This window comes from Bactrocera dorsalis, chromosome 4 (genome assembly GCF_023373825.1).
Source record: "Bactrocera dorsalis isolate Fly_Bdor chromosome 4, ASM2337382v1, whole genome shotgun sequence".
Taxonomy (NCBI): Eukaryota; Metazoa; Arthropoda; class Insecta; order Diptera; family Tephritidae; genus Bactrocera; species Bactrocera dorsalis.
Genome location: NC_064306.1, coordinates 27876390 through 27902200, shown reverse-complemented (window position 1 = coordinate 27902200; position 25811 = coordinate 27876390). Strand labels below are relative to the sequence as shown.

Below are 25811 nucleotides of genomic sequence, written 5' to 3'. Positions count from 1 at the left end.
TATACATGTATATAGATATGTGACTGTGTGCGTGTTTATTATTATCCACATATGTGTACCTTCCAAGTTGACTTGCTGACTTGTTTGTCTCACTAAAAAATAATAGTAATAAATAAATAAGCCAATAAAACCTCGTGGGGTTGCGACCGCAAACGGTGTCATCATTTCGAAATTAATTATTTATTGTAAACAGATTTGATAGGTACAAATAAGTTGTTTTAACCGAAAAATTGTATGCATACTTTTTATACCCTGAACAAGTATTTTAAGTTTGTCAGAAGATTTGTAACGTCCATGGAAAGGGTAACGTCGGAGAAACTCTAAAATGTGGGCTAAATGGCCAACACGGCTCCGATTACATTTCTCTACCAGTTTACGCCAATTTTTGATGACACGGTGCAGTATTTCAGCGGGAATTTCAGCTACCATATAGTGCGCTGACAGTTCTCTTCGAGCTACATGAGCTTTGCTGGTCGATTGGCATACCCCCAGAGAAAATAATTGTCGTTTTTATTTATTTTTAGAAATTAACGAGTCGCCAAACTTTGCTCGCAATCTGTCCATGTTTAGACATGAAACATGAGACGGCGTACTGTCTTATTGGAAACAGAGACCGTCAGCGTCGTTGGTAATAGAACGATGGATTGATGGCAACGGCATTTTCTGCCTCATTTCGCAAGAAGTAAGGCCCGATAATGCCGCAATATCACAATACGGACCAAACGGTAAATTTTGAGGACACAATTGCGTTTCCTGAACCACACCAGTATTTGCCTCATCTCATGCGCGTCTTTTTTGTTTGTTGACGCAGCCATTAGCCAGAAATGGGCCTCATCTGAAAATACCATTTTTTGCGAGAAGAACTCTTACAATAGCCACTGAAGAACGTGAATTGGCTTAATAACCTTGGACAATTTCCAAGCGTTGTACCGAAGTAAAACGTTTTCGAAATTTGGTACAGATTACTATCCAAGACATTGCCACAACATCCGAAGAAATTGTTCCGATCGGACCGTTAAAGCATCGTTTATACAAACTGATTGAAAGCAAGTTCTTGTATGTAAAGTTTTTTCTTTGACAAGATATGTATATTCAAGAAATTTAGCACGTATTATTGTTCAAGGTAACGGTACAATATCCAAACAAATTGTTCAGATAGAACATCTATAACATATAGCTGTCATGGAAACTACCCGATCAAAATCAAGTTCTTATATGGAATATTTTATATTTAGAATGGGTATTATGGCTTCGGTGCAACCGAAGTTTTCGTTCTTTCTTGTTTATTTTAAATGCGATCTTTTGGTGTCAATGAGGTGACGAATAGGTTAAAAGCAAAACCAAATAAATTTTGGTATCGAATTTTTGGGCAGCGAGAAGTTTAATTACCAAAAAAAAAATGCATTTATACCGAGATAATAGAACTAATTTACTACAAAAAGCAAAAGTCTTCATGTCAAGGATAGATAAGCGATTATGGTAGATAGAATTACGATTGCCCTTCGTAAGCACAATTACAACCCTACTTCATATTGGAATAAAAAAGTTACTCCGGTTGTACCTATAAGCTATAATACCTTCACAGAAAGATTTTTTACATAACAAAAGGGTTAGAAAGATATTTTGATAGCGGTTCTGACGAATGAATAGTCAATTGAGAAAAAAATGGTAAGTTTAAAATTCCAGGGCACTGGAGAAAAGGATTGTGGCAGCACCAGCGAGTAGATGGATAGAGGCCGTGCTGGGCACCAGAATAGCTGAAACCACAGTAGGGAATATCACTATTCGTCTCGGCACTACAAGACGCTGCCCACATGGTGGAGTGCTGTCCTCCTGCTAGTTTTGCTAACTGGCAATGGGATACGCTGTCAAAGATATGCGGATGACATTGTTATTCTAGCTAAAGGCAAATTCGAGGATACTCCCTGGGATTTAGTACAAAGGAGTTTAAACCTGGATAAAAAATGGTGCAGTGGGGTTAAGCTGGGCATGAGCCCCTCGAAGACAGCCAACGCCTCGTAAACGATCCCTACCCGACCTTAGGAACCTAACCCTTGAGGGCAGAGAGGTAGAGTTGACTAATATGGTCAAATATCCTGACCTCACGCTCGATTCCACTATGCGGTGGAAGCAGTATGTTGACCTGACCACTAAGGCACTAATAGAGTGTAATCGATTAGCCGGTAAATCCTAGGGCTGCAAGCCAAGAATTATCAGGTGGTTGTACACCATGGGCAGCTAAACAGCGATTCCAGCGTGTTTTCCATGCTTCGTAACATTTCTGGAACGCTTCGACTGGGATGTCCGCGAGTACCCTCGTCACGGCCGCCTGGATGTCCGTAATCGACTCAAAATGGGTTCCTTTGACCACCGAGTTTGTTTTAGGCAACAAAAAAAGTCACAGGGTGACATTTCGGGCGAATAAGGCGATTGTTGCAGCACGGCGATCCCTTTAGAGGCCAAATACTGGGACATGCTGCGGGCGGTGTGGCGTTGTCGTGATGAAGGATCCAGTTACGAGCGATGTCTGGGCGCAACCTGTTGACTAGTGTTCGCAATCTTTCGAATACTTGGCAATAGTAGACTTGATTCACAGTTTTTCCCTGTAGAACGAATTCTTTGTGGACAATTCCGCGGCTATCAAAAAAGGCAATAATCATCGTTTTCACCTTCGACTTGCTCATGCGAGCTTTTTTCGGGCGGGGGGCGCGCGGAGACAACCATTGTGACCTGGGCACGACTAAGAGCACTATCACCATACACTCTTACAATTTTAGCGTACGTTTCCGAAGCTGTTTCGCCCAATCTGGCGCAAAATTTTATCGCGACGCGTTGCTTTTGATTTCGTTTTTCCATTTTCGTGACGAGCACTACAAACACACGTCTACTCAACTTGACGCAGCAGGCAAACTAAACAAAAAAAAAACGGAAAAAACGAAAGGAAATTTCAAGGTCACAGGTTTACCACAAGCGCGGCAATAAGATCAGCTTCATTACTTAATTGTCATGCCAGCGGATAAAGGAATTAAGTGGTGTAAAACCATTGGCTCTTCTTCCAATGGAAAGCATTACCAAAATGGTAAACTTCATCAAGAAGTTCACGGTTATACTTAGTAGTAAGGTTGAATGGAATGATTACACTCTGGAGCTGCTGCTTAGGGACAGTACAACCAAATGGAACACCGACGGCTTGAAGAAGGAAGGAATTGCTGCAGGAGTCGTAGAACCACGCACTAAACTCTCCATACCTACGGAACGTTTTCCGAGGATTTTTTCAAAAACAAGTCTTTGCTTTAAGTCAGTGCGTAGAGATAAACCTCCAACGCAACTATCCCAACGAACATATAACCATACTTAGCGACAGTTAAGCGGCACTTAAAACAATATATGCGTACAAGATCAAATCACTACTGGTGCAGGAGTGTAGAGAGCGGCTGCCGGTCACAAAGCTATAGCCGGTAGTGAACCGGGTCATAACCTTAGCATGTTTAAACATGTAATCAATTTCCCTAGAAACAAATTCAGGTCGCATTCTACATTCTTGTGCAAATTACCGGGTCTGCGACAGGGAGCCTAAAACTCCAGAATGCCTACTAATTGGCTTCATAGCAGTTTGCAGACGCAGGATAAAGGCCTTTGGATCCATGTTTCCAAATAAGAATCACATCGCCACACTAGCACCTAGCGGTTTATTGGAATTTAGGGCTTAGAAGAGGGCTCAATAGTCAAGTAGTAAAAATTAATTCGTTTGCATTTCGATATACATATTCCAATAATTCACAAGAAAGTGTTGTGCATAAAATTTACTCCATATCGTGGAAACATCTAATGCATATCAATACATGATTGTATCCTATTCGGAGGAGGTTGAGAGGATAGGCGTTGACTTTGTGCCGGTAAATCTAAATTTCGCATCACTAGTGACATTTTTCCTGTTAAACGGGATTCGAAAGAGGGAGTGCATTTGTTCTTGGATTTTTTCTACAAAATCAACCAAGAATCAGATGGGCCGATCTTATTTTATATAGAAACTGAATGAAAATAATTTCGAAATTTTGCATTTTCCGTAAACTAAGTGGTTGGTGCAAAAAATACAATACAATATATACTCGTACAAATATATTCAGTCAATAGGCGAAATGTGCTCGCATGTACCGAAATCCATTCAAATGGAAAAAATGGTAATGCTTCACAACTCCACCCAAATTGTTACAGTTTTTGTTTATGCAAAATTGTTGCTAACCTCATGAATATGCACATTTTGCCGTGTATTCCAAATGCTCTCTTTAACAAAAAGAAGATACAAACCAAAAAAATTACATGCTCGTAGTTCGCGCAAATTGTTATGCCTCCAGACTTGCCAGTATCTTGCGGCATTGCAATACCCAGTATTTGCCGCATACAGTGTTTCCACACTTAACCAAATAATAGCAATTTCGGCAAGTCAGCATCGCATCATACCACAACCCACATGAAGTCATGAATGTGATAAGTTAATATTAGTTTTTACCAATTCTCACTAATGTTGCCCTCCATTGTCAATTTGACAGCAGCTTTAGAGACGCCTGTCAGTTCGCCTTTGCTCATAATTGTTAAATATTTGCATAAAATTATCACAAGTATGAGAACTCAGAATTTGTAATAAGTTTTAATATTTTTTTTTTTAATTTGTTTAGTGATCTATTATATAATTACAAGGTTAGTTGAGTTTTAGATAAGCGGTTTGAAATATGGTAATATTTATACTCATGCAACATGCTGTTGCAGAGTTAATACTTCTGTTCACCTAAAGGGTATTTGTATCACCAAAAACTAACCGATTTAGATATAAGGTTATGTGTATATGTATAAAAAATCAAGACGTCCGTCCGTTCAAGCATTAAATTTAGAAAAAAAAATTAAATATCTTTATCAAATAAACTATTTTTTGGAGAGAAATGGACATATGCAAAATTTCACTTTGATATCTCAAATCCTGAGGGCTCTTTCGTGTATATTTTGGACGTATGCAAAATTTCTCAAATCCTTAGGGCTCTTTCCTGTATATACAGACAGACGACGTGTCTTTCGTGGCAATCGTAATATGCCATTTTTTATAGTAGGGGAACAAACAAAAACTAGTGTGCGGAAAACCTAACCTACTCCCAAATCATGCCTCTCCCACGAAACCACCGGATTAGGTATTACTTCAAGGGAGAGAAAAAGACATTTAAGTATCTTCTATTGTACGGACTAACTGACTCCTAATCTATTGTAAGTTTCTTAGTTTTGTAATAATTACAGCTGACGCTTCGCCTACAGCTTTGCTTTTATCAGAGGACTCACTTCAAATTTTCCACCGTTACACTACCGCCGAGTGTAGATTTTCCTTAAAAAATACGTGGTCAGAAACTTCTTTGCTCTTTGCACACGTTGGACTAACGTCATGGTTAATTTGAAACAAATACTTTCTAAAGCATCCATGGCCACTGAGTGTTTGGATTAGATGTCGTTTGGACGTAGGTTGCCACCGCTGCATTGAAAGGCTCTTGGCTTTCTTTGCATTTTTTTTGCCTTGTAGACGGCTCTGATAGCTGGTGTAGCCGTGTAAATTTGTCTCCCTGGATGTCAATAGGCGGCATGCTGGCTAGTACTTCAGCAGCACCGCTTGATATCGTTCGATAAGCACTTATTACTCGGATTGCAAAAAGCCTATGCACTGTTTTTTTAGTCTTGCGTATGATTTTATGTCTAATATCCACCCTTAATACAAACGGAACTCATAACTTTTGCTATTAAAAATCGCGGGCTGAATCGACCGCAGTCTCTATTAGTCATCATTCTCAATAGAGCTATTTTGTTTGCTTTGCCGAAAGTATACAGTGTTCCTTAAATTATAGCTTGGAGTTCAATATTACTCCCATATACTTCAGCTCGCACTCCCCTATGGTGAGTGTTACCCTTTCTCCAACCTTCCTTGTGCTTATGAGCAAGACTTCCGCTTTCTGTTCAGCCAGCTCCAGCTCCATTCATGCAATCATTGCATTTAAGCCGGAGGCCATCTAGATTTTTAGCCACTGCTACCATTATAAGGTCATCCGTATATGCGATTGTTTTCGCATTTTTTGGCTGACGTACCGAATATGTTTGCATATTTCGAATTGTCGAAAAAAGGCAAAAAATCTATCAGGTATAACTTAAAATACGACAGTTCTGAGCTTTTAACGGTATACATTACAAATAGGCATTCCTTAGTCTAAAAAATTATTAAAGATACAAAAAAATTTTTGATCTATACAAACATACTAGTCCTAATAATGTGTGTAATATAACAAAATCTATTTGTGAGCACTGCTAGATTTGATCTGTTGTCTAATCTTTTTTATATGGAAGTGTTAACAAGTTGGTATTTCTATCCTCGGCATGAGAGTGCTGAGAGACAAACATTTTCGAAACATATATTTTTCTATTCATAATAAAAATACCAAAGGGTGATCCAAGACAGATCGCGCGTAAGTTGTGTCAAGCTGTCATGTTACTTTTGTTCGGTATTATTTGGCTTTTCATCATGGAGATACTGACGCTTGAACAACATTTACAAATCGTTCAACTTTATTTCGAAAATCCATGTTCTGTAAAGAACGTACTATTCGCAACACCATCACCCATCTAGAGACCCATCGTTCATTTTTAGATAGACCACGTCCAGTGCGCAATGAAGAAAATATAACAGCCTCAGCTTAGAGTGTGGAGTGTACACGAAGACCGTGGAGAGTCGATTCGGCGCAGTAACTTGGACTAACATACGGAACGACTTGGCGCATTTTCGTCGAGATCTTAAATAGAATTTGTACAAAATTCCTTATTGTGCAAAAACTGAAAACGCTCGACCTTCCCAAGGCATATCTCTTCGCACTATGAGCTCTTGAAAAGTTCTAAGAAGATCCGACCTTTTTGAGCCAAATTTTTTTCAACGATGTTCCATGGGTATGTAAACAAGCAAAAATTTCACATTTGGGCCAAAGACAACCTGAAGAGTTTTAAGAGCTGCCATTTCATCCTGAAAAAACAAAGGTTTGGTGAGGTTTGTGAGCCGGTAGAATCATCGGCCCATATATCTTCCAAAGTGTCGGTGAGAACGTAACCGTCAATGGCGACCATTATCGTGCCATGATAACCGACTATTTGATGCTTGAAATTGAAGTTCATGATCTTGGTGACATTTGATTCAGTCAGAGCAATTTCTTGCACATCGCATCAATCAATGGATATAATGAGAGAACACTTGGTCGTTTGACCACCAAGGTTGTGTGATATCACACCGTTAGACTTTTTCCTGTGGAGATGTGTAAAGTCTAAAGTCTATGTGGATAATCCCGCTTCGATTCAGGTCTTGAAGCAAAACATCACGCGTGTCATTCGCCAGTTACCAGTCGAAATGCTCGAACGAGTCATCGAAAATTGGACTCAACAGATGGTCCATTGGGAACGTAGCCCCGGCCAACATTTGAAAGAGAAAATCTTCAAAAAATAAATACTAAAGAAAGTTTTTTCGAATGATATTAACATGCTTGGAGATGCTTGGTATAATATTTCTTGTAAAACTCATGAATGGGTCAGTCTGTAGCGCATCTCTCTTATCTGATACTAATTTTAAAGTTACCGCTCGCTCTACCAGGCAGTTTAGACCTTTATTTTTGAAATTTTCTAGAACGAGTTTTGAGTTAAACGAACCATTCCACCGTAAATTTCACGATTTCTATTCTAATTCCAGCACATTTGAGCTAAGAGACTCACTCTTTACCATTAAATTTAAAATTAAATAAAAATAATAAACTTACTTAAATCTAATTCCTAATTTTGGTTGTTGAACTTTTTGTTTCTGTAGCTGAGCAGCTTAAGATCGGAACGCTAAAAACTCTCTTGCCTTTTATGACTCGGCTAATTCCGCTCGTTTACGGATTGCGCCCCTCGCGTCGGTTGGGCGAGAGGAGGGTAATCGTTGGGTATTATACATTAAGTTTCTGTGTTTTTTCTTAAAAAAATTTGTAGGAACCTCGAAGTGGATCACCCTTTACTTCCCTCTGAATATAAGTATTTAAAACAAGTTTGCGCGTAAGCGAAGAAACCCACCAATCATTTTCCATGTCGAACCCAATATACAATACACACTTGTACTAAGCACAAATATTAACTAATTTGCGTATCCCCATTTCTCAACAAACTGTCATTAAAATTGAAATATATTGCGAGCAATTTATTGTTTATGAATTTGGAGCATGCATAGCCTTGTCATGGAAGCGCATATGAGATTGCACGCGCCCATATACAAAATAGAAAATAATAATTAAATATTTTTACATAACTGCTGATAAAACTCAGCACTTTTACAGCCATTTTACAAGGTCTAAATATAAACCTAAAACACATAAACGCCAATTTGGTGTAAAAGAGCTAAAAAACCCCAAAAAAAACACCGCAGCAAAATGAGCCCAGATCTGTGAAAAATGGGTGTCGTTATCGGCTCTGCTGCCACTGGCAATTGTTGTTTTTGTTGGCCGTAATCGTAACTACCAGCCCAACAGCCAGCATGTACATATGCCTGTCAGCGCCGAAACATCAAATTGGTGAACTAAATTGGGTGAGTGCGTCAGTGTGTGAGTGACTGAGTGAGCTTGCAACAATTCACGGGAAGCATTGTTGCGGTGGCGCTTGCCGCACAATGAACACAAAAGGAGTGATGAATGAAGGTAGCCAAGTCGCCAAGACGGTGTGCCACCGAAATGCTGACGATGAGACTGCTGCCGCTGACGACGGATTACTGACGCTAATACTATGTGCCTATATGCATATGTTAGCATTTATTGTTGTTGTTATTTGTATAATTATATGAATGTTTATTTTTGCGCTACAGAAATGCTTGCTGGTTGTATTTACAACGGCATTGCTTTGGCGCTTGGTGTCGTTGCTGCCGCACCTAAGCACGACTTTGAAGGTTACATGCCGCCGCCGCTGTCGTCACCACCATCCACATCACCATCACCTCCACACTGCCTCGGTAAGTCGTGTGTTACAACATTTTTTGCAGCAACAACATGCGAGCTCAACGCTCCTTTTGCTCAAAAACGTGCAACCTACTCCACGGCTGTGCGGGAGTGTGTGTGTGAAGGGTACGACGAAATGTTGGCGAATATAATTTTTGCATGGAAGCGTTTTTTGGCAGCTAAGCGCTGAGGAAGGCACACAAAATCAGTCAAAAATGCCGCAAATACCGAAAATATCCGCAGCGGTTGACCTGGCAAGCGGCAACCCACACATACACATGCACTCACAACTCGATGTATATATGTATGTAGGCGCAATGCCGTTTCTACTTAACGGAGAATTTAGAAGATGCCATCAATAAGACACCGTAAAATGTTGGAAAAGTGATACAGCAGCCAAGCTCGACGAGAAAAAAAGCATCTGCATTGCTGCGACCCACACTGGGTAAGGCCCCGTCAAGTTAGAGATCGCAGCATTAGAAGTGTCTTCTTCTATTTCATCTTTGGCCATTTCATGTGACTTGCTCGGTTCATTGGTGGCTGGCTAAATTGGGAATCATAGCTGATATGCGACAATTGCTGCTGCTGACTGGCAGGCAGTCCACCAGCCAGCTCACGAGCAGCCATTCAATCCGCAATTGCGGGTACCCAACATTTATCATGGCATTAAAGAGTCATACGGCGCTCGCTGTGCACATTCATATGCACATACAAACATTCGCGAATCGACACGGATGCAGCATTTTTTCATTATGTTAAACAGAGAATTGATGGCTGTGACCAACTAAGCACGAGTATTATATTTATACGAGTCGTTATGAAAAACCTCAAAGCTGCTGCGGTGGCTTAAAAGAAAACCCACAACTACAAAAAAGTTGCTCAACTTTGCTCACCTTATCATTGTTGAAGCGATATTTTCTTGTTGTTCTACTATCTTTGCTTGGTTTTTTGATTGGTTTTATTTTCATTGTTGCTGTTATTGTTGTTAACATCATTGCGTTTAGTCTACAAATAGACACTTATGGTATGGTTTTCTAATTTTTATTTTCTAATGGTTCAAACGTCGCTTCTGCCGTAAATTTATACTCAGATCAAACAGGTATCTGTGGGCGCCTGCTCCATCTGTATCGATAACCCAGTGAGCATTTAATTCTTTATTCGTTAATGAAGAAAGAAAATTAAATTATAATAAGGACAAGACCAGAAAATAATGAATTACAGTGACGTCATTTTAGCTAATAGCGATACTAAACGTGTGCAGCAACATCGCATTAGCCAGCAGTGGTCTCAATCGTGTATATTTTCTGTATGGACCCTTCACCTATGGTAGCATGTTAGCCCTAGAACTGTCTTAATGAATACTTTTGGAAATCGACTGAGGTTGAGGTTCCTAAAATACAGAATCGTGAGTAATCTCAGTAATTATGTGTCAGAGAAACGGAACTTTTGAAACTAAAAGTTTTCTAAGGATAGGTATACAAGCTTCATGAAGATATCTTAACGATTGTATAGCCAGATATAGATAAATCAATTCGTATCATCACTTTTGTTATTTTGATATCTATTTCAACAAGTACTCCAGTAGATTGGAATGAAGAAATATTATAATTATAAACTCAGTCAGTGTTTTTCTTAAAAGTTTTACGGTTCATTTCAAATGTGAACTCGATTCCCCAATCAATGACGATGGAACAGACGTTCCATTGCCCGACCATGAACAAGTTCGAGTAGGCCCAACTGAAAAACAATAAAACGGCGGAGGCTGATGAATTGCCGGTCGTGCTATTCAAATACTGAACTTATATGGAGCTTGCATCAGCTTTTTTGTAGAATATGGCCGGACGAAAGCATGTCCGACGTTTGGAATTTAAATATGCTCTGCCCAATCCACGAAAAGAGAGACTCCACAATCTGCGCTAACTACCGTGGGATAAGTTTCCTCAACATAGCATATAAGGTTCTGTCGAGCGTATTGTGTGAAAGTTTGAAGTCCACTGACAACAAACGGATTGGGCGTTATCATGACTCCAGTCTATCAGTGTAACTTTAGGCCTGGAAAATCAACAATTGACCAGATGTTCACCATTCGCCAAATCTTGGAAAAAAACCCGGGAAAAGAGAATCGACACACCATCGCTACGTCGATTTTAAAGGATCTACCTTCATGCTGCTATATCTGAATTAGGTTTCCCCCCAAAACGAATACGGCTGTGTAAACTATATTGAGCAATACCAATAGTTCCGCCTCAATCGGGAGCCGAGCCGTTCGATACCGAACGAGATTTCAAACAGAGCAACTCCCTATCAAGAGACTCTGTCCATCTACTCCTGGAGAAAATAATTCAATAATACAATCTTATATAAGAATGTACAGCTCCTGCCGTACACCGATGATATTGAAATCAACACCCGCGCCGTTAGTTCTACTCTTTCCAAACTGGATAAGGAGGCGAAGCAAATGGGTCTGGTAGTGAACAAGGGCATGACGAAATATGTCCTGTCATTAAACAAACAGTCGTCGCAAACACGACTTGACCCCCACTGTTGACAGCTATAACTTCGAAGACGTAGATAATTTCGTCTACTTGGAATCAGCATTAACACCAATAGCAACGTCGGCCTTGAAATAAAACGCAGAATAACTCTCTCCAAGAGGTGTTACTTCGGACTCAGTAGGCAATTGAGAAGTAAAGACATCTCTCAACGAAGAAAGACCAAACTCTACAAATCGCTCTTCATCGCCGTCCTGCTGTATGGTGTAGAGGCATGGACGACGACAACATCTGATGAGTTGGCGTTATGAGTTTTCGACAGAAATGTTCTGCGGAAGATTTATGGTCCTTTGCGCATTGGCAACGGTGGCCGCAGTGGAGGGAAAAGCGGCTACACTGGCTCGATCATGTCGTGCAAAGGGATGAAAACATTCCAGCTCTGAGAGTATTCGACGCAATACCCGCCGAGGGAAGCAGAAAAAGAGGGAGACCTCATCTTCGTTAGAAAGACCAGGTGGAAAGGGCATGGCTACGACTGGAGCGCTGTTGTAAACTCTGCTATAACCGTGTGTCTACGATAAAGTAGAAGACGAAGATTGAACTGATTTAACTGAGCGGCTGCACCTCGAAAATAGGTAACTCAAAAATTTGATATACCGATATAAAATTTTTATTTTTACAGGTATAATCTAATGAGAAAAGAAAAAATCGTTTTTGTTTTTATTTCACACTTCATGTACCTCTTAAATTTATTTGAACAGGATAGCGTGGATGAGCCTTCCTCAATTCAGGCATCAACCACCTCAGAAGAGTAATAGGTAAACCTTAAATTGTGGAATAGACCAATTTTAAATGTTTGATGGGTTAAATTTAGCAAGCAACAGCTAGACTGCAAACAACACCAACGACTATAAGAACACCAACAACTACACCGATAACAACAATAATATAAGTACCCGTTACGTGTAATCGAAGTAAATGGCAAATAAACAGTTGACATTTGGGAATCTCAAATTGGCCAGATATAATCGTATCGCATCGTATGGTGTCGCATCAATTGGCCGACCGGATCCAATAGCAATTATTTACAGCATGAATAACGTAGCATGGTCCATTACATGCGAGTGTGCTTGTGTGTGGTTGAGTGCAGACGAAGAAGCTGCGACACAACGATGAATCCATTCTTTTGGAGCGCCACGTGCCTGTCTCTTTCTAATTTAATGCTAAATCTGAAAAGTTCTTTTCACAAATTATGTGTGTGTGTGTGAGTAATGCAGGTATGCCTTTGTTCTGCATGTACTTGGCTCGGGTGCATATGGTAATCAAGGTCAACAAGCATTGCAACAAGTAAGAAAGGAGTTGTGTTGAGTTCAAACAAAATTCCATTCAGGGAAATATTTAGAACAAGGCACAGCATTGATGACAAGCTTATGCTCATGCGCAACACCGTGCAGATTTAATTTATTCAAGGTGACTTTAAGCCGGATTCAATGGTCTTTGCCTTTAGTGTAGACAGACGGCTTCACCTCTGATAACATAGCCTTAAAACTTTTATAATAGAAAAAACATTATTGTGCTAAATTTTCTTTATATCCCAATGAAACGAGTAAAAAATTTAGTAAGTAGCTACAAGGTTTTAAAATATAATTATTCTAAGGTTAATAAAGAGAGTAAACAGCATTCTATCAAGGGACACTACGACCTTTAAATATCTGCTTGAGGAATATTTCAGTGATGCACCTAAATCGCGCAAAAAGTTATTTTCAGTTAAAAGTCCCACACCTAGGGAGAGGCTAGAGTTACTGGGGGCAAAAGGATCCCTAGATCTCTTGCGATCGATCTAGGGACAAAAGACTTGTACGACAACACATTACCGATGGTGGCCCAGCGCTGGCCAAGCTTCCGCGCAGCCCAGATATCTAGTAGTATAACACAAGAGGATACGGGAGCATCGACCAGCTGCCTACTGATAGCGGTTCTAGGGTATCTTTTCTTGATTGCTCATCAGCTTTTCAATTTGCTGCGATTCTGCTATGACCTGACAAATCGAGGCCATTGATAGGGAGTTTAAGCACTCCTCAACCAACCCTGAGCGCACTGTTAATGAGTTCAAGGCTAGTATCGCCGCTCTGCTACCTAAGTGAATGATCACTTCTTTGAAGGAGGCTGCACTCCAGAGCAGTAGATCTGCTACTACCTTAATAGCAGAAATCTCGGCTTGGAATACACTGCAATAGTCAAGAAGACTGAAGCTGGAGTTGATACAGAGCTTCTGTCAGTAAACCAATCCACCAACCTTCCTCCAAACTTTAACCCATCCGTAAAAAACTCACTGCACCTATCCTCCAACGGCTTCTTCTCAGCCATAACTCTCTTCCATATATGGGCAGAGCCCGCCAGAGTTCGGTTTGGTGACTCCATGATCCAAGTATGAAGTCAAAGTGTGTGAAGATATCCGAGCGTACATATACGTATTCTTTTAAGAACCCAGATTCTCGTTAAGGTTGGAGTAGACCTCAGTTCACCACGCATACTGATGGGCGCCGCTCGTTGAACGCTCTTGATTTTCTTTGTAAGTGTGGTCTTTTTTAGAGCCCTCCACTATATAAGCACTAAATTAAGGAGTAAAATCAACCTTAATTATCTATAGTTTGAGTGCCGAGCCGGTTTATTATAGAAGATACATTACCTCGTACTAGCGCTTGTTAGAATACTTGTATACCGTTAATATCGATTGAATTTCCTGAAGTAAACGGCTATTTCTCCAACCTTTCTCGTTTCCTCACTGCAGCGAACCTAACACTTTCCCCCACCAAATCCTTGACTTGAGCTAAATATTGCAGTCGATGGCGTCAAAAATCCGACTGTCAATGGACCTAAGATTTTAGATGTAACTTTTGATAGTCTATGCTCCTTCACTCCCCATACGACTGCGATTAGGTACAGAGCCGCAACAAAATGGTCAAGTCGCTAGCGGACAGCACATGGGTAAAAGACAAAGGGACGTTGTTGGCAACATACAAGGCAATTGGCTGGCTGATCCTCAATTACGCCGCACCAATATGGTCGCCTGGATGAAGTGGGACGCAGATGAGGAAACTTCAGACCTGCCAGAATACTGCACTCCGAACCACGACAGGATGCCTCTTGATGTCTCCCATCGAACACCTACATAGTGAGACGCTTATGCTCCCAGTTAAGGAAAATAATGAACTCCTCTCCAGGCAGTTCCTGCTAGGATGTTTTCGTAGAAATCACCCTTGCAGCCACCTGCTTGGAGCGGAATCGCCTCCTAGGAACATCAAGAGGTTTTTCCTTAACTACGTCGACGACATCGAACAGTACGCCGACCGGACTTCGGACGCAACTAACTTCCGACAGGTACTGACCGCCATTCACAGTGGAGCTATCAACACCTTCACCGACTCCCTTCCAGTGAATGGCGTTCTTGGAGTCAAATCACCACCTATCGCAGACGAAGAGCTCGAGTTGCCGCGAGAAACGCCAGTGACCCTAGCGCAGCTTCGTTCTGGATACTGTAGCAGATTAAACTCCTACTTGTCCAGAATAGACTCCGACATATCCAATATATGTCCTGCATGCAATGAGTCTCCGCATGACACTGGCCACCTCGTAACATGACCTGCCAATCCTACTCATCCAACACCCCTTTCTCTTTGGTCCGACCCCGTCGAAACACAACGTTTCCTGGGCCTCCTGCTAGATGACGTCGACGACAACCTGGATAACGCTTGCCATCCTAACGGGGATTGATTACCGTTATAACAACAACAACAACATTTAATTTTCTTCTTGTGGCTTTTTATCCCAATAGACGATATATACTTAATAACTTTTCCACGGAGCTTGTAACACCCAGAAGGAACGTCGCCGTATGGGCGTCTGTATATACGCGGACTAGTTCCACCAGTTTTTATGTTGTACAATCCTTTTCTTCCAAAAAAACTGTTCATTTGTCGGAACCACTATAGCATATAGCTTAAGCTAATCGATCAAAATCAACTCCTTTCAGAGAAACTTTTTAATTTGACAAGATATCTTCACGAAAATGCGGCATAGATTTTTCTCAAGACAACGTTACAATCTTCGATAGCTTTCATTCAATGTGACCGCCGGCCAGTTACATTTTCAGATTTTATTACTATAAGAATTGCATTGTAAAGTGTATTAATGCTTCGGGTCAGCCGAAGGTAGCGTTTTTTCTTATTAATAGCCAAAGAAACTAATCCAGTCGGTATCATTGCAAAATACTGTTATATTTCACATGTACAACTTCAAATCTAATAGCGGTACGAACGCAACAAGAAATATATCTGATCCTCTTTATATGGTATAACATTCAGAAACGCTCTTGAAACTGTAACAGCTGACTTCAAGCTCAATTGGTATTGAGAAAAGTTTTTTTTTTAATATCTGTCGGCTTGTAATAATAAAACTTTGAGATAATTTCTGATTTAAACATTGCTAAGCAGTGAGGGCATCATTGCAACCTTCGATAACATGTCAACCCTTTTTATGAGTAGATGGAAGATGTATGGCCAAACACCTTGCAGATTTATATAAATACCCCTGGTATTAAACAGTCATACCTCAATCACATCTGTTTTCTTGCAATATTAATAGTGATTCTACAATATATAAATAGTTAATAAATTGCATTTGTTACATGATCAGATTAGGAGATGTTACACTCCTTCTATGAAATTCTTAAACACCTTGCATTTACTAAAATAAATTATTACATTTTTACTTTATATATAAAAATTAAACAAAGTGTATGTGTATGTATGTATATATATTTAGTATACGAAGATGTTCCTATGAGATTTGTTAATAAATCAAACGCAAACAACATTTCAAATACCTTCACACTGAAAAAAGTTTGTTAATACAATAAAAAATGGTCAATGCTCATCAGCAAAAAATAAATAAATTTGCACACACTTACATTGCTATGTGCATACCTACAAACTGCATTAGGTTATGCCTGCATTGAAAAGCTAATTTAACATTCTATTGATTAACATATTAAAATATTCATAGTCATATGAATCAAGAATCGCAGTCTAATGCGCTATGACCAGTAAGCGCGCCAGCTTCGGCGGCGGTGAGCGTGGTGAGGATATTATTTCGAGTGCAAATTGTTGGGGTATTGAAGATGTGCGCATATGTACAGTAATGTTCATATTTATAGCAGTGCGAATTGGAATATGTTCCAACAAAAAAAAATCTCAATAGTAGTGTCACTTAAACTTGTGCTTTTGAGTGACGACATAACGGTTTGGAAAACAAGAAATCGCTTTGACTTCGGTTGCGCCCAAGCTAGAAGTTTCTTCATAATTTCAAAAGATCAGTTCAATGCCAAATTTCGTGATGATGTATCTTAAAATAAAAAAGTTGTCTACGCAAATACTGGATTCCGATCGTTCAGTTTATATGCCTGCTATATGCATAATAATGCGATCTGAACAATTTTTTCAAAAATTGCACCATTAACTTGGAAAATATTCCATGCCAAATTTCGTTCAGTTTGTATGGCAGCTATATGCTATAGTGGTCCGATAATGGTGGTTCCGAAAAATGATTAGCTTCTTGGAGTGAAAAGGTCGTAGGCAAAATTTTAGAACGATATCTCAAAGACTGAGGAACTACCTCGCGTATATACATATATGGGGAATCGACTTAGCTCGTCATACTGATCATTTGTGTATAACGGGTTTTTCAATAAGAGCGCAAAAGTTCTTCTAAATACAATAAAAGTGGTTTGGAATATTAATGAAATTCTTTATTCCTGTGAAAGTACATTCGAAGCCATTGTGTATGGACCACGACTTCTTTTTCATGGCCACCATAAGCACGCTTGCAGAATTCCAAACGCTAAATCCAATTTTCAACGGTTTTCAAGCATAAATCGGTCGATGTCGCTGGCTTGTTGGCATAGACCATAGACTTGACGCAGCTCCACAGGAAATAGTCTAACGCCGTCAAATCCCACGACCGACGCGACCAATTGACCGCGCCATTTCGTGAGATAACACGTTCACTGAAATTGGTTTTCAATAAATCGATTGTGACATTCTCTGTGTGACTTTTGGTGACTTCCAGTTGAAACCGCATATAGTACAAGCCAATTTCACCCAATTCGGGCCAACAATATTCGGTAGTAGCGATTCCCTATCACAGGAACTTGCTGGTCTTGATCAGCACGGAAGAAGTACGACCCAATGACGCTGCCGGCCCATAAACCGTATCAAACCGTAATTTTTTCGGCGTACGAATGTAAACTGGGATAAAGAATTTCATTGATATCCCAAACTTTTTGTTTCATTTCAAACAAATTTTTATCGCTCTTATTGAAAAACGCGCTCTTAAAGTTGACTCCGAATTGACTCGTTGGTGGATCGTATATCTTTTCACGATAAAACTGCAAACCTTAATGAAGAGAAATGTCGAAAGACCGGGGAAAATAAAATGCCCTTTGCTGCCACTATCGGTCTACTTTTGTAGCGTCTCTATCGCTTTGCCTTTACATACATATGTATATCGCTCATTTGCTGCAAGACCGGCATAAATCAAAAAACGTGATTTTTGAGTTAATGCTGCAGAATTGTTCGTTATATCATACTTCATGTTGAGTGAAAAATTCATATCAATACCTCTTATATGCTCCGCTTGAGAAGAGGTGTAAGGTTGGAGTCACCGTGTAAGGTTGTAGTCAGTTGAAAACTTTTTGACTTATGCCGGTCTTGCAGCAAATGAGGGATATATATTTTATAAGGTCTCCGACGTTTCTTTTTGGAAAACTTTATATATTCTGTCCAGGGTTTAATTAATATTGAATCGGGTTAGTTTAAAGTTAGTTGTTCGAATTTTTGAGTTGTTCATTCAATCAAACATGAGATATTGACAAACAGCAGAGATCCCGGCTACCTTTTCGATACAATTTTTGTAGTACGATTTATCTTTAGCTTCAAAAATGCCTCAGTTTTGACGATTACCCCTTTCGACGAAAATTTCTTCCCAACGTGCATTCCTTTGAGATCTGAGAATAGGAAATGTCGCTGGGGGCCAGATCTAGATAATACGGTTAATACGGAAGCAATCCAAAGCCCAATTCGTGGATTTTTTACTTCGTTTTTACTGACTTGTGGCATGGTGGATTGTGTTGGTGAAACATTACTTTCTTTTTCTTCAAATGCGGTCGTTTTTCTGCAATTTCGTTCTTCAAGCGATCCAGTAACGCTTTGTAATAGTCACTGTTTATGGTCCTTCCTTTTTCAAGGTAGTCAATAAAAATTACTCCATGCGCATCGCAAAATAGAAATGACATGACCTATCCAGCCGATTGTTGCGTTTCTCCACGTTTTGGAGTGGGTTCATTGTATGCAGTCCACTCGAATAACTGTCGATTCGATTTCGAAGTGAAATAATGGAGCCATGTTTCATCCTTTGTCGCACCTTGGCACAAAAACTCGGGCTCATTATGCTTGTACATCTCCAACCACTGCTCCGAATCATCCACTAGTCGTAGTTTTTGGTCAAAAGCGAGCTCGCGCGGCACCCACTTTGCACAGAGCTTTCTCATACCCAAATATTCCTGATATCTTTAGAATGCCTTCTATCTCGAACAACTTCACTTTACGGTCATCGAAAATTATTTTGTATAGTTTTTGGATGTTTTCGTCGGTAACAACCTCTACGTCCACCGTCTTGAGTACTCATTTCACCACGTCTAAACTTAGCATACCAATCCTTGATGGTTGATTTTCCTGGGGCAGTATCCGGAAACTCGTCATCAAGCCAAGTTTTTGCATCTACTGAACATTCAGAAAGCAATATCTTCGTCATTCCAAAAAGAACAATGCTATTTTCGTAAACATAACTGTTTTTTGGTCTTTGCCGGCGTCTATGCAGCGGAACAGAGCCGCACAAAGTCAAAGCAAATTAACACAACAACAATTTTGATGCTGGACACTTCAAGAATCGAAGCCAAAAGAGCCCATCGCAGCTAAGGCACATGTGAATATATAACCATATGGATATGTATGTACATACATATACGTAAGAGGTTGATGTTAGGGGAATACTTCTGCAACACCAATACCACCAACAACATGCCAGAGCCGTGCTATGCAACAGACCAACTCAGTCAAAATGTTGAGATGTAACGGAGAAGAGCCACCACACTGAATTTCGCAGATCGGGTGCAATATACACGCAAGTCCGTTATACTCGTACGAACATACTTATATGTACATAGATGTAGATATGTTCATATGTATGTATTAAGTGTGTTTGCATGGCTGTTTGTTCATGCAACTGAGCAGTTTGGGCCATTGTTATAGTTGTGGCTTAGCGTTAGTACCTACAGAAGTACGTACATACAAGCATACAATGCAACAACAATAACAACAACAACAGTAATAACACTTATAAAAAATCAAACAACAGATATTCGTAACGAAGAGACGAGAGCATCATCACCGGCTTTTGGTGACTGCCGCAGCCACCGCCACCGCCACCACCGCAACTGCCGCAGCAACTGTTGCTGTAGCTTCTCCTCAACACCTTTGACCTATACGATGTGCCGCACATTTGCCGCCAACTTCTCATATAAAAGACAAATGCAACGGCTTCAAGTGTCAGTACGAATTAAAAGCGTCTCGAGTACGAATACGGTTGGGCAATAAAATTTGTGAACGAACGAACGTAGGGCAACTCGTGAAAAACACTCGTAATACACCAACACTCTTAACACACTTGCTTAGAGCGCGAAAGGTGTGCGAGCAGCGACGAAGGATTCAACGATTCGGTGGAGTCAAGAGTAAAAGAACTTGTGCAACGATCGCTTAAAGGATACTAGCAAAGGAGTAGAAATGGAGATTTTGTCCGTCAGAGTGTCGTTTGTCGCGTTATTTGTGCTCGTTGCTTGTGTGCTGTTGGTGCAAGCACGACCACAGGCGCCTGAACAACCAGAGCCGGTAAATTCTAAAACTCCCTGCTTTTTCTATTTTTGGTTCTAAAGAGCAGTAGTTCTGCTTGTGAGTAGTTCATGAACTAAATGTTAACGCGAAATGAAAAATCGTTAAATTAAACAAAAACTTCAGTGGAAGTCGGTAAAATGAAAAAAAAAAATGCAAAGCAATTAGTTTTGAAAGCGCAATCGCAAAGTGAATTTATTCTTTTCTCACTCGCATTGTTTTGCGCAATCGCTGCGAAGTTTGAGCGCCGCTTAATTTGGAAAAATTACCCTGTCAACACTGATAAAAATGCAATCAAAGCAAATTGCTGTAGAACTGGCAGCGTTGCGCTTAATTACCAGCGCATACGTACAGTAGAAGAATTTGCCTTGGAGTCTATTATATACTATTTTACTATATATAGTACATATGTACATATACTCCTTTATGTAAATACTGAAGTTTGTTCTAGCTAGAAGCCCGAACGATAAATTTCTTTAATAGATAAACACTAACCAAAATTCTGATTCTGAAAAGTTGGTGGAATAATTTTATATAAAAAAGGATTAAAAAAAAATTTTATCAGTTTCGAAATTTTTTTTTTTAATTTTTTTAAAACTTAGAAAGCATTTCTAAATATTTAGTTAGGGGTTTCATACAATATCATAAAGTTATGTTATAACGGTGATAAGTAATCCAACAACAATTTGTTTAAATAAGTGTATAAATTTATGATTTCTCGATGCCTTATGACAAATTGTGAGTCCCTTAAGTGCATGTGCGTGCGTTTTGGCGTTAGAAGCATCGAAGAAAATAACTATTTTTTATTTTTTTTTTTTTAATTTTCAAAAGCCATCAAAAACTTAAAGGTAGCGGTTTTTTCATTTTTTCTGAAAGTAAGGACAGACGAATTCGATTTTTTATATCAACATTGTGATAAGGATAGATTAAAAAATAATAAAATTATAGTTGCAATTAATTTTTTTATTTTTTTAATCACGAGAATATAAATAAAAAATAATTTTAAATTTTTTAATTCCAAATAACGGATTAAAAAAGCTTTAGTCCCAAGTTTCTATTAAAAAAAATAATAATAATTAATATTTTTTCGCGCTTGCGTACTTTGTGTTTTACCATTTTGAATCACAACTTGTACAAAGCCATCATATTCAAAGCTCTAGAGCAGTGATCGACAAGCTTACACTTTAAAACAATTCATAGTTTATCAATTTTTAATTTTTTAATTAAAAATGCCATATTCAACATTTGTGAAAAAAATTACTTTTTGATTAAAAATTACTTTTTAATCTAAATAATTTTTTAATGCCAAAAATTGCCATTTACTGTCGTGGTGCCATCTGAACAACCTTAGGCAATAATCTGTGCCAAATTTAGTGAAAATATCTTGTAAATTAAAAAAAGTTTACAAATACTTAAGCGTTATCTGTCAGTTTGTTTGGCAGTTATATCCTATGGTTGTCCGATTTGAACAATGTCCTCGGAAATCATAGCGCTGCTTTGGATAATAATCTATGGCAATTTTCGTTAAGATATGTCGTCACATAAAATTTTTTCTACCGCGACTTCAATTTGATCGTTGAGATTGTGTGGCAGTTATTGTTGTTGTAGCGGCAGAATTCTGCCGTGTTGACAGACCTTGACTGGTTAAGAAATCCGGGTCCGTTCCCGTTACGTAGACCCGACTATCGTGAGAACGGATTGTGTGGCAATTATGTCTATAGTGGTCCGATATTGGCAATTCCGACGAATCAGCAGTTTTTTGGGAGAAAGGTTGTATGTTTCAGATCGATATATTATACTTTATAGGGTCTCCGAACTGCACAGAGAATAAAAAAACATACATTTAAACATCGTTTTAAAAACGGTTTACACCTATGTAGCTTTAAATATTCTACAAAATAAATTTCGGAATTTTTTTTTCGATGTCTGAAAAGAGTCTAGTATGAAACCTGTTCAACTCCACTTTCTCTATTGATTAATAATAGTTAATCCCAACTCAATTCAATCATAAAACTTAGTTATCGACTAGATAATTATTAGACAACTATTTATTTTTCTAATGTGACAGAAGGATTTCAGAAGCTATCAAGAATCATGTAGTTCCTAAACAAACCGGTACGAAATTCTCCAAGCGGAAAAATATTAATTTCCAATCGCATTCTAATTGGAATTTACAAAAGCTGTACAATTCAAATAAAAATCAAGTCGAACAAACAATACTCATAATGTATTTTTGAATATTTAATTTATTTGTCCAGTTTTGTTTATTTAACCAACAAATCACAGATCGAATTATGTTATTACCCGATTGTTGCCTGTGATCGTATCTGGTAGATAACCGATACCGAACGGCAATTTTTATAGGACGACTATAACAACAACTAAATAGTTTGAACCAGTTGTTCAATCTAATTATCAAAAATTATCCAACGTTTGAGACTGGAATATTGAAGTTGAAATTCAATCAGATGCCATTTAGACAAACTACAAGTTTCTGCTTTAATTTATGATGTGGTCAGGTTTTCTTATAAATTATAGTCAAGCAATAATGTAAAGAAATTACAGCGATTTGAATGACTGACAGTGAATTGATTTGTTTTGCATAAGCAGATGAAATCAGATGACTATTTTCATCCGGATGCTGATTATCTTTTGTTTAAAATTGCTGTTTACAATAGAAATAGTGTAAGCCAAAATTACAAAATTAGAGTCGTGAGCTTAAACTTGCAAAAATATGCAATGTTAAATCGAAAAATATTATTCCCACATTGCAACTTTTTTCTTAATATTTTCATTCACTCTCGCAATATTACTAATACCTGAGTCAGTTAAGTGCGTGACCACCACTTGAATCGTCGTTTGTTCAAATCCCAACTGAAACCATACATTTTAGAAGAGCTCGCTGGTAAGAAATACATTGTGACAAAAAAGTACCCGGAAATTGTAAATAAAACAAAAAATATTTAATTATTCATCAATATTTATTTTGTCGCGTTCCCACAAGATGTAGTACGCTTATGCCAATAATTTTTCCAATCCTCGAAACACTATTCATATGCACTTTTTGGGATAGCCTTCAGCTCTTCAGTGAATTTTGTTTTTTTTTCTACGATAGACTGAAAATGGGTTTCACGGCTCGGCAATTTCACTTTAGAGAACAAGACAAAATCGCCAGAGCCAAATCTGGTGAATACGGTGGTTGATCGATGGTATTCATTGCATTTTTGGCTTTAAATTGGATCATAATCGTATACTTTTTGAAAAAATTAGCTTTATCGGGACAAGTCGAGCAAGAAAACGTTTCGTGCCCAAAATGTCCAACAAAATCATTCAAACGGACTCGCGAGTGATGTCGAGCTCTCTCTCTAGTATTTTCAGCATAATATTCTTCACTTTTTTAATATTTTCATCAGTTGGAAAGATCGAAGGTAGTCCAGAACGAGACATGTCTTCAATGATCTCCCGACCTTCTTTAAAGGCTGCTTTAATTACAATTTCCGGGTGCTTTTTTATCTACAAATAAAACACGACCTCCAATCTGGTATAAGTTTAAGTAAACTTGTCAATAAATGAGATACATTTTCAGAAATTTTCCGGCTTTGTTACTTACAACCGAAGTCAATCACGCAATCTTCTTTTATAATTATTAGACATTAGACTTTGGTACGGATAGGCCAATCACTAATAAGCAAAACTAGGTCGAGAAATACAATGATAATGAATTCCTTAATGAAACCATAGGAAACCAAAGCTAACGAATATATTCGTTACCAGCCGAATCAAAGCCTCTACTTATTTATTATTTTTGTTTTTTAGTAAACTAAACTAAAATAAAATAGTTGATGCCTTATATTTTTATCTGCTTATAGTATGAATACCAATATGAAGTTAAGGATCCCGAAAAAGAACTCTTCTTTAACAAAAACGAAGCAGGTGATGCTGCTGGAAAGGTAAGCAACAACAACAGTTGAACTATTAAAATATAAATAGAAAATTCAATGCTAAAACTTCACAGGTGTCTGGTCAATACTCTGTGTGGCTGCCCGATGGCCGCCTAATGACCGTTGCCTACACAGTGGAGGGGGAGAATGGCTTTGTGCCTAAAGTCACGTTCGATACAACAAACCCATTGGGTTAGAAAGCGGCTGAAACAAGCTATAAAAACACACAACAACAAGAAAAACGCATATCAAGGATTAAAATCAAACAATCATATGGAAAATGTGGAAAATGTTAAAAGGCATGGTGATGGTATAAATACAACAACAATAAAATCAATTAGAATTTTTTAGGAGAAAGCGAAAAATAAATAAATATTTAGTTAATTATTAGCTAAGTGGTAATATGCAGAAAATAGCGAAATATTGCATATTTAAGAAAGCAACAACACACACACATACATACACATAAATATGTATGTCCAGAGCGACAAACGCAAACAGACATAGGTACGCAAAGGCATAATACATGTATGTATGGCTAAACACTTATGGAGGACTTCAGCATTAAAAATGAATTGAAAGGCTTGTGTGCAGCAACAACAATAAGAAGAAAACTACAACTTCTTCGCCATTAAAATAAAATTAACTTTTAAATGCGAGCATTGTAAATAAAATTTTAAATATACATACATACATATGTATTTGTCGCACTTATCGACGTGCACACATACATATTGTATGTATACAAATCTTTTCTCATTCTGTCAATTTCTACACTTTAGTTACATGATGTCTTCAACTATATTTTATAACTTTTTTACATATGTTAAATATTATACTACGATTTTGATATTGTTAATTTTATATAATACTACATACATATACACATATATTTGTATTAAATGTACATCATCTTCTTCGCTTCATGCGCGGAAAGCGTTCACTATGTACCTTTTGACAATACAAATCAAAAAATAGCAATAATTGCAAACATGCAAATCGATATTTGTTACCGTTACACATAAGAATGAATGGAAAATGGCTCAATTAATAAAGTAATAAAGGATTTCAACTTAAAAGAGACCACTAAACTTGTGACTTCATATTTTTAAAGAGAGGTTTGACGGATTAAGGTAAGATAGAAGGCCATAAGAAGTAGCAATAAGCGTATTTTTCGGTTGTTTTAGTCCTCGGATCACATTACAGAACTGATCTGACTATGAAAAATAAATTCTGACCACTTTTTAACATATGTATAAAAGCAATTAACTCTAAATATGGTACTATATATTTATGTATGTATATATGTATATAAAAAACTTTAAATGTAATGTAATAACAATCTCAACTCAC

At 38.3% G+C, this 25811-nt stretch overlaps 2 protein-coding genes across 2 annotated transcripts in view; one reads left to right on the top strand and one right to left on the bottom strand.

The window, feature by feature from the left end:
• Positions 1-25811, bottom strand: part of LOC105225014 (probable ATP-dependent DNA helicase HFM1) — a 39883-nt gene that overhangs the window by 11513 nt on the left and 2559 nt on the right. The gene's annotated exons all lie outside the window — the stretch shown is intronic.
• On the top strand, positions 20173-25549 carry LOC105224985 (uncharacterized). Its single transcript, XM_011203269.3, has 3 exons — positions 20173-20517; positions 24387-24467; positions 24533-25549. Exons 1-3 carry the CDS (start codon positions 20413-20415, stop codon positions 24653-24655), a joined length of 309 nt encoding a protein of 102 aa, XP_011201571.2. The 5' UTR covers positions 20173-20412; the 3' UTR covers positions 24656-25549.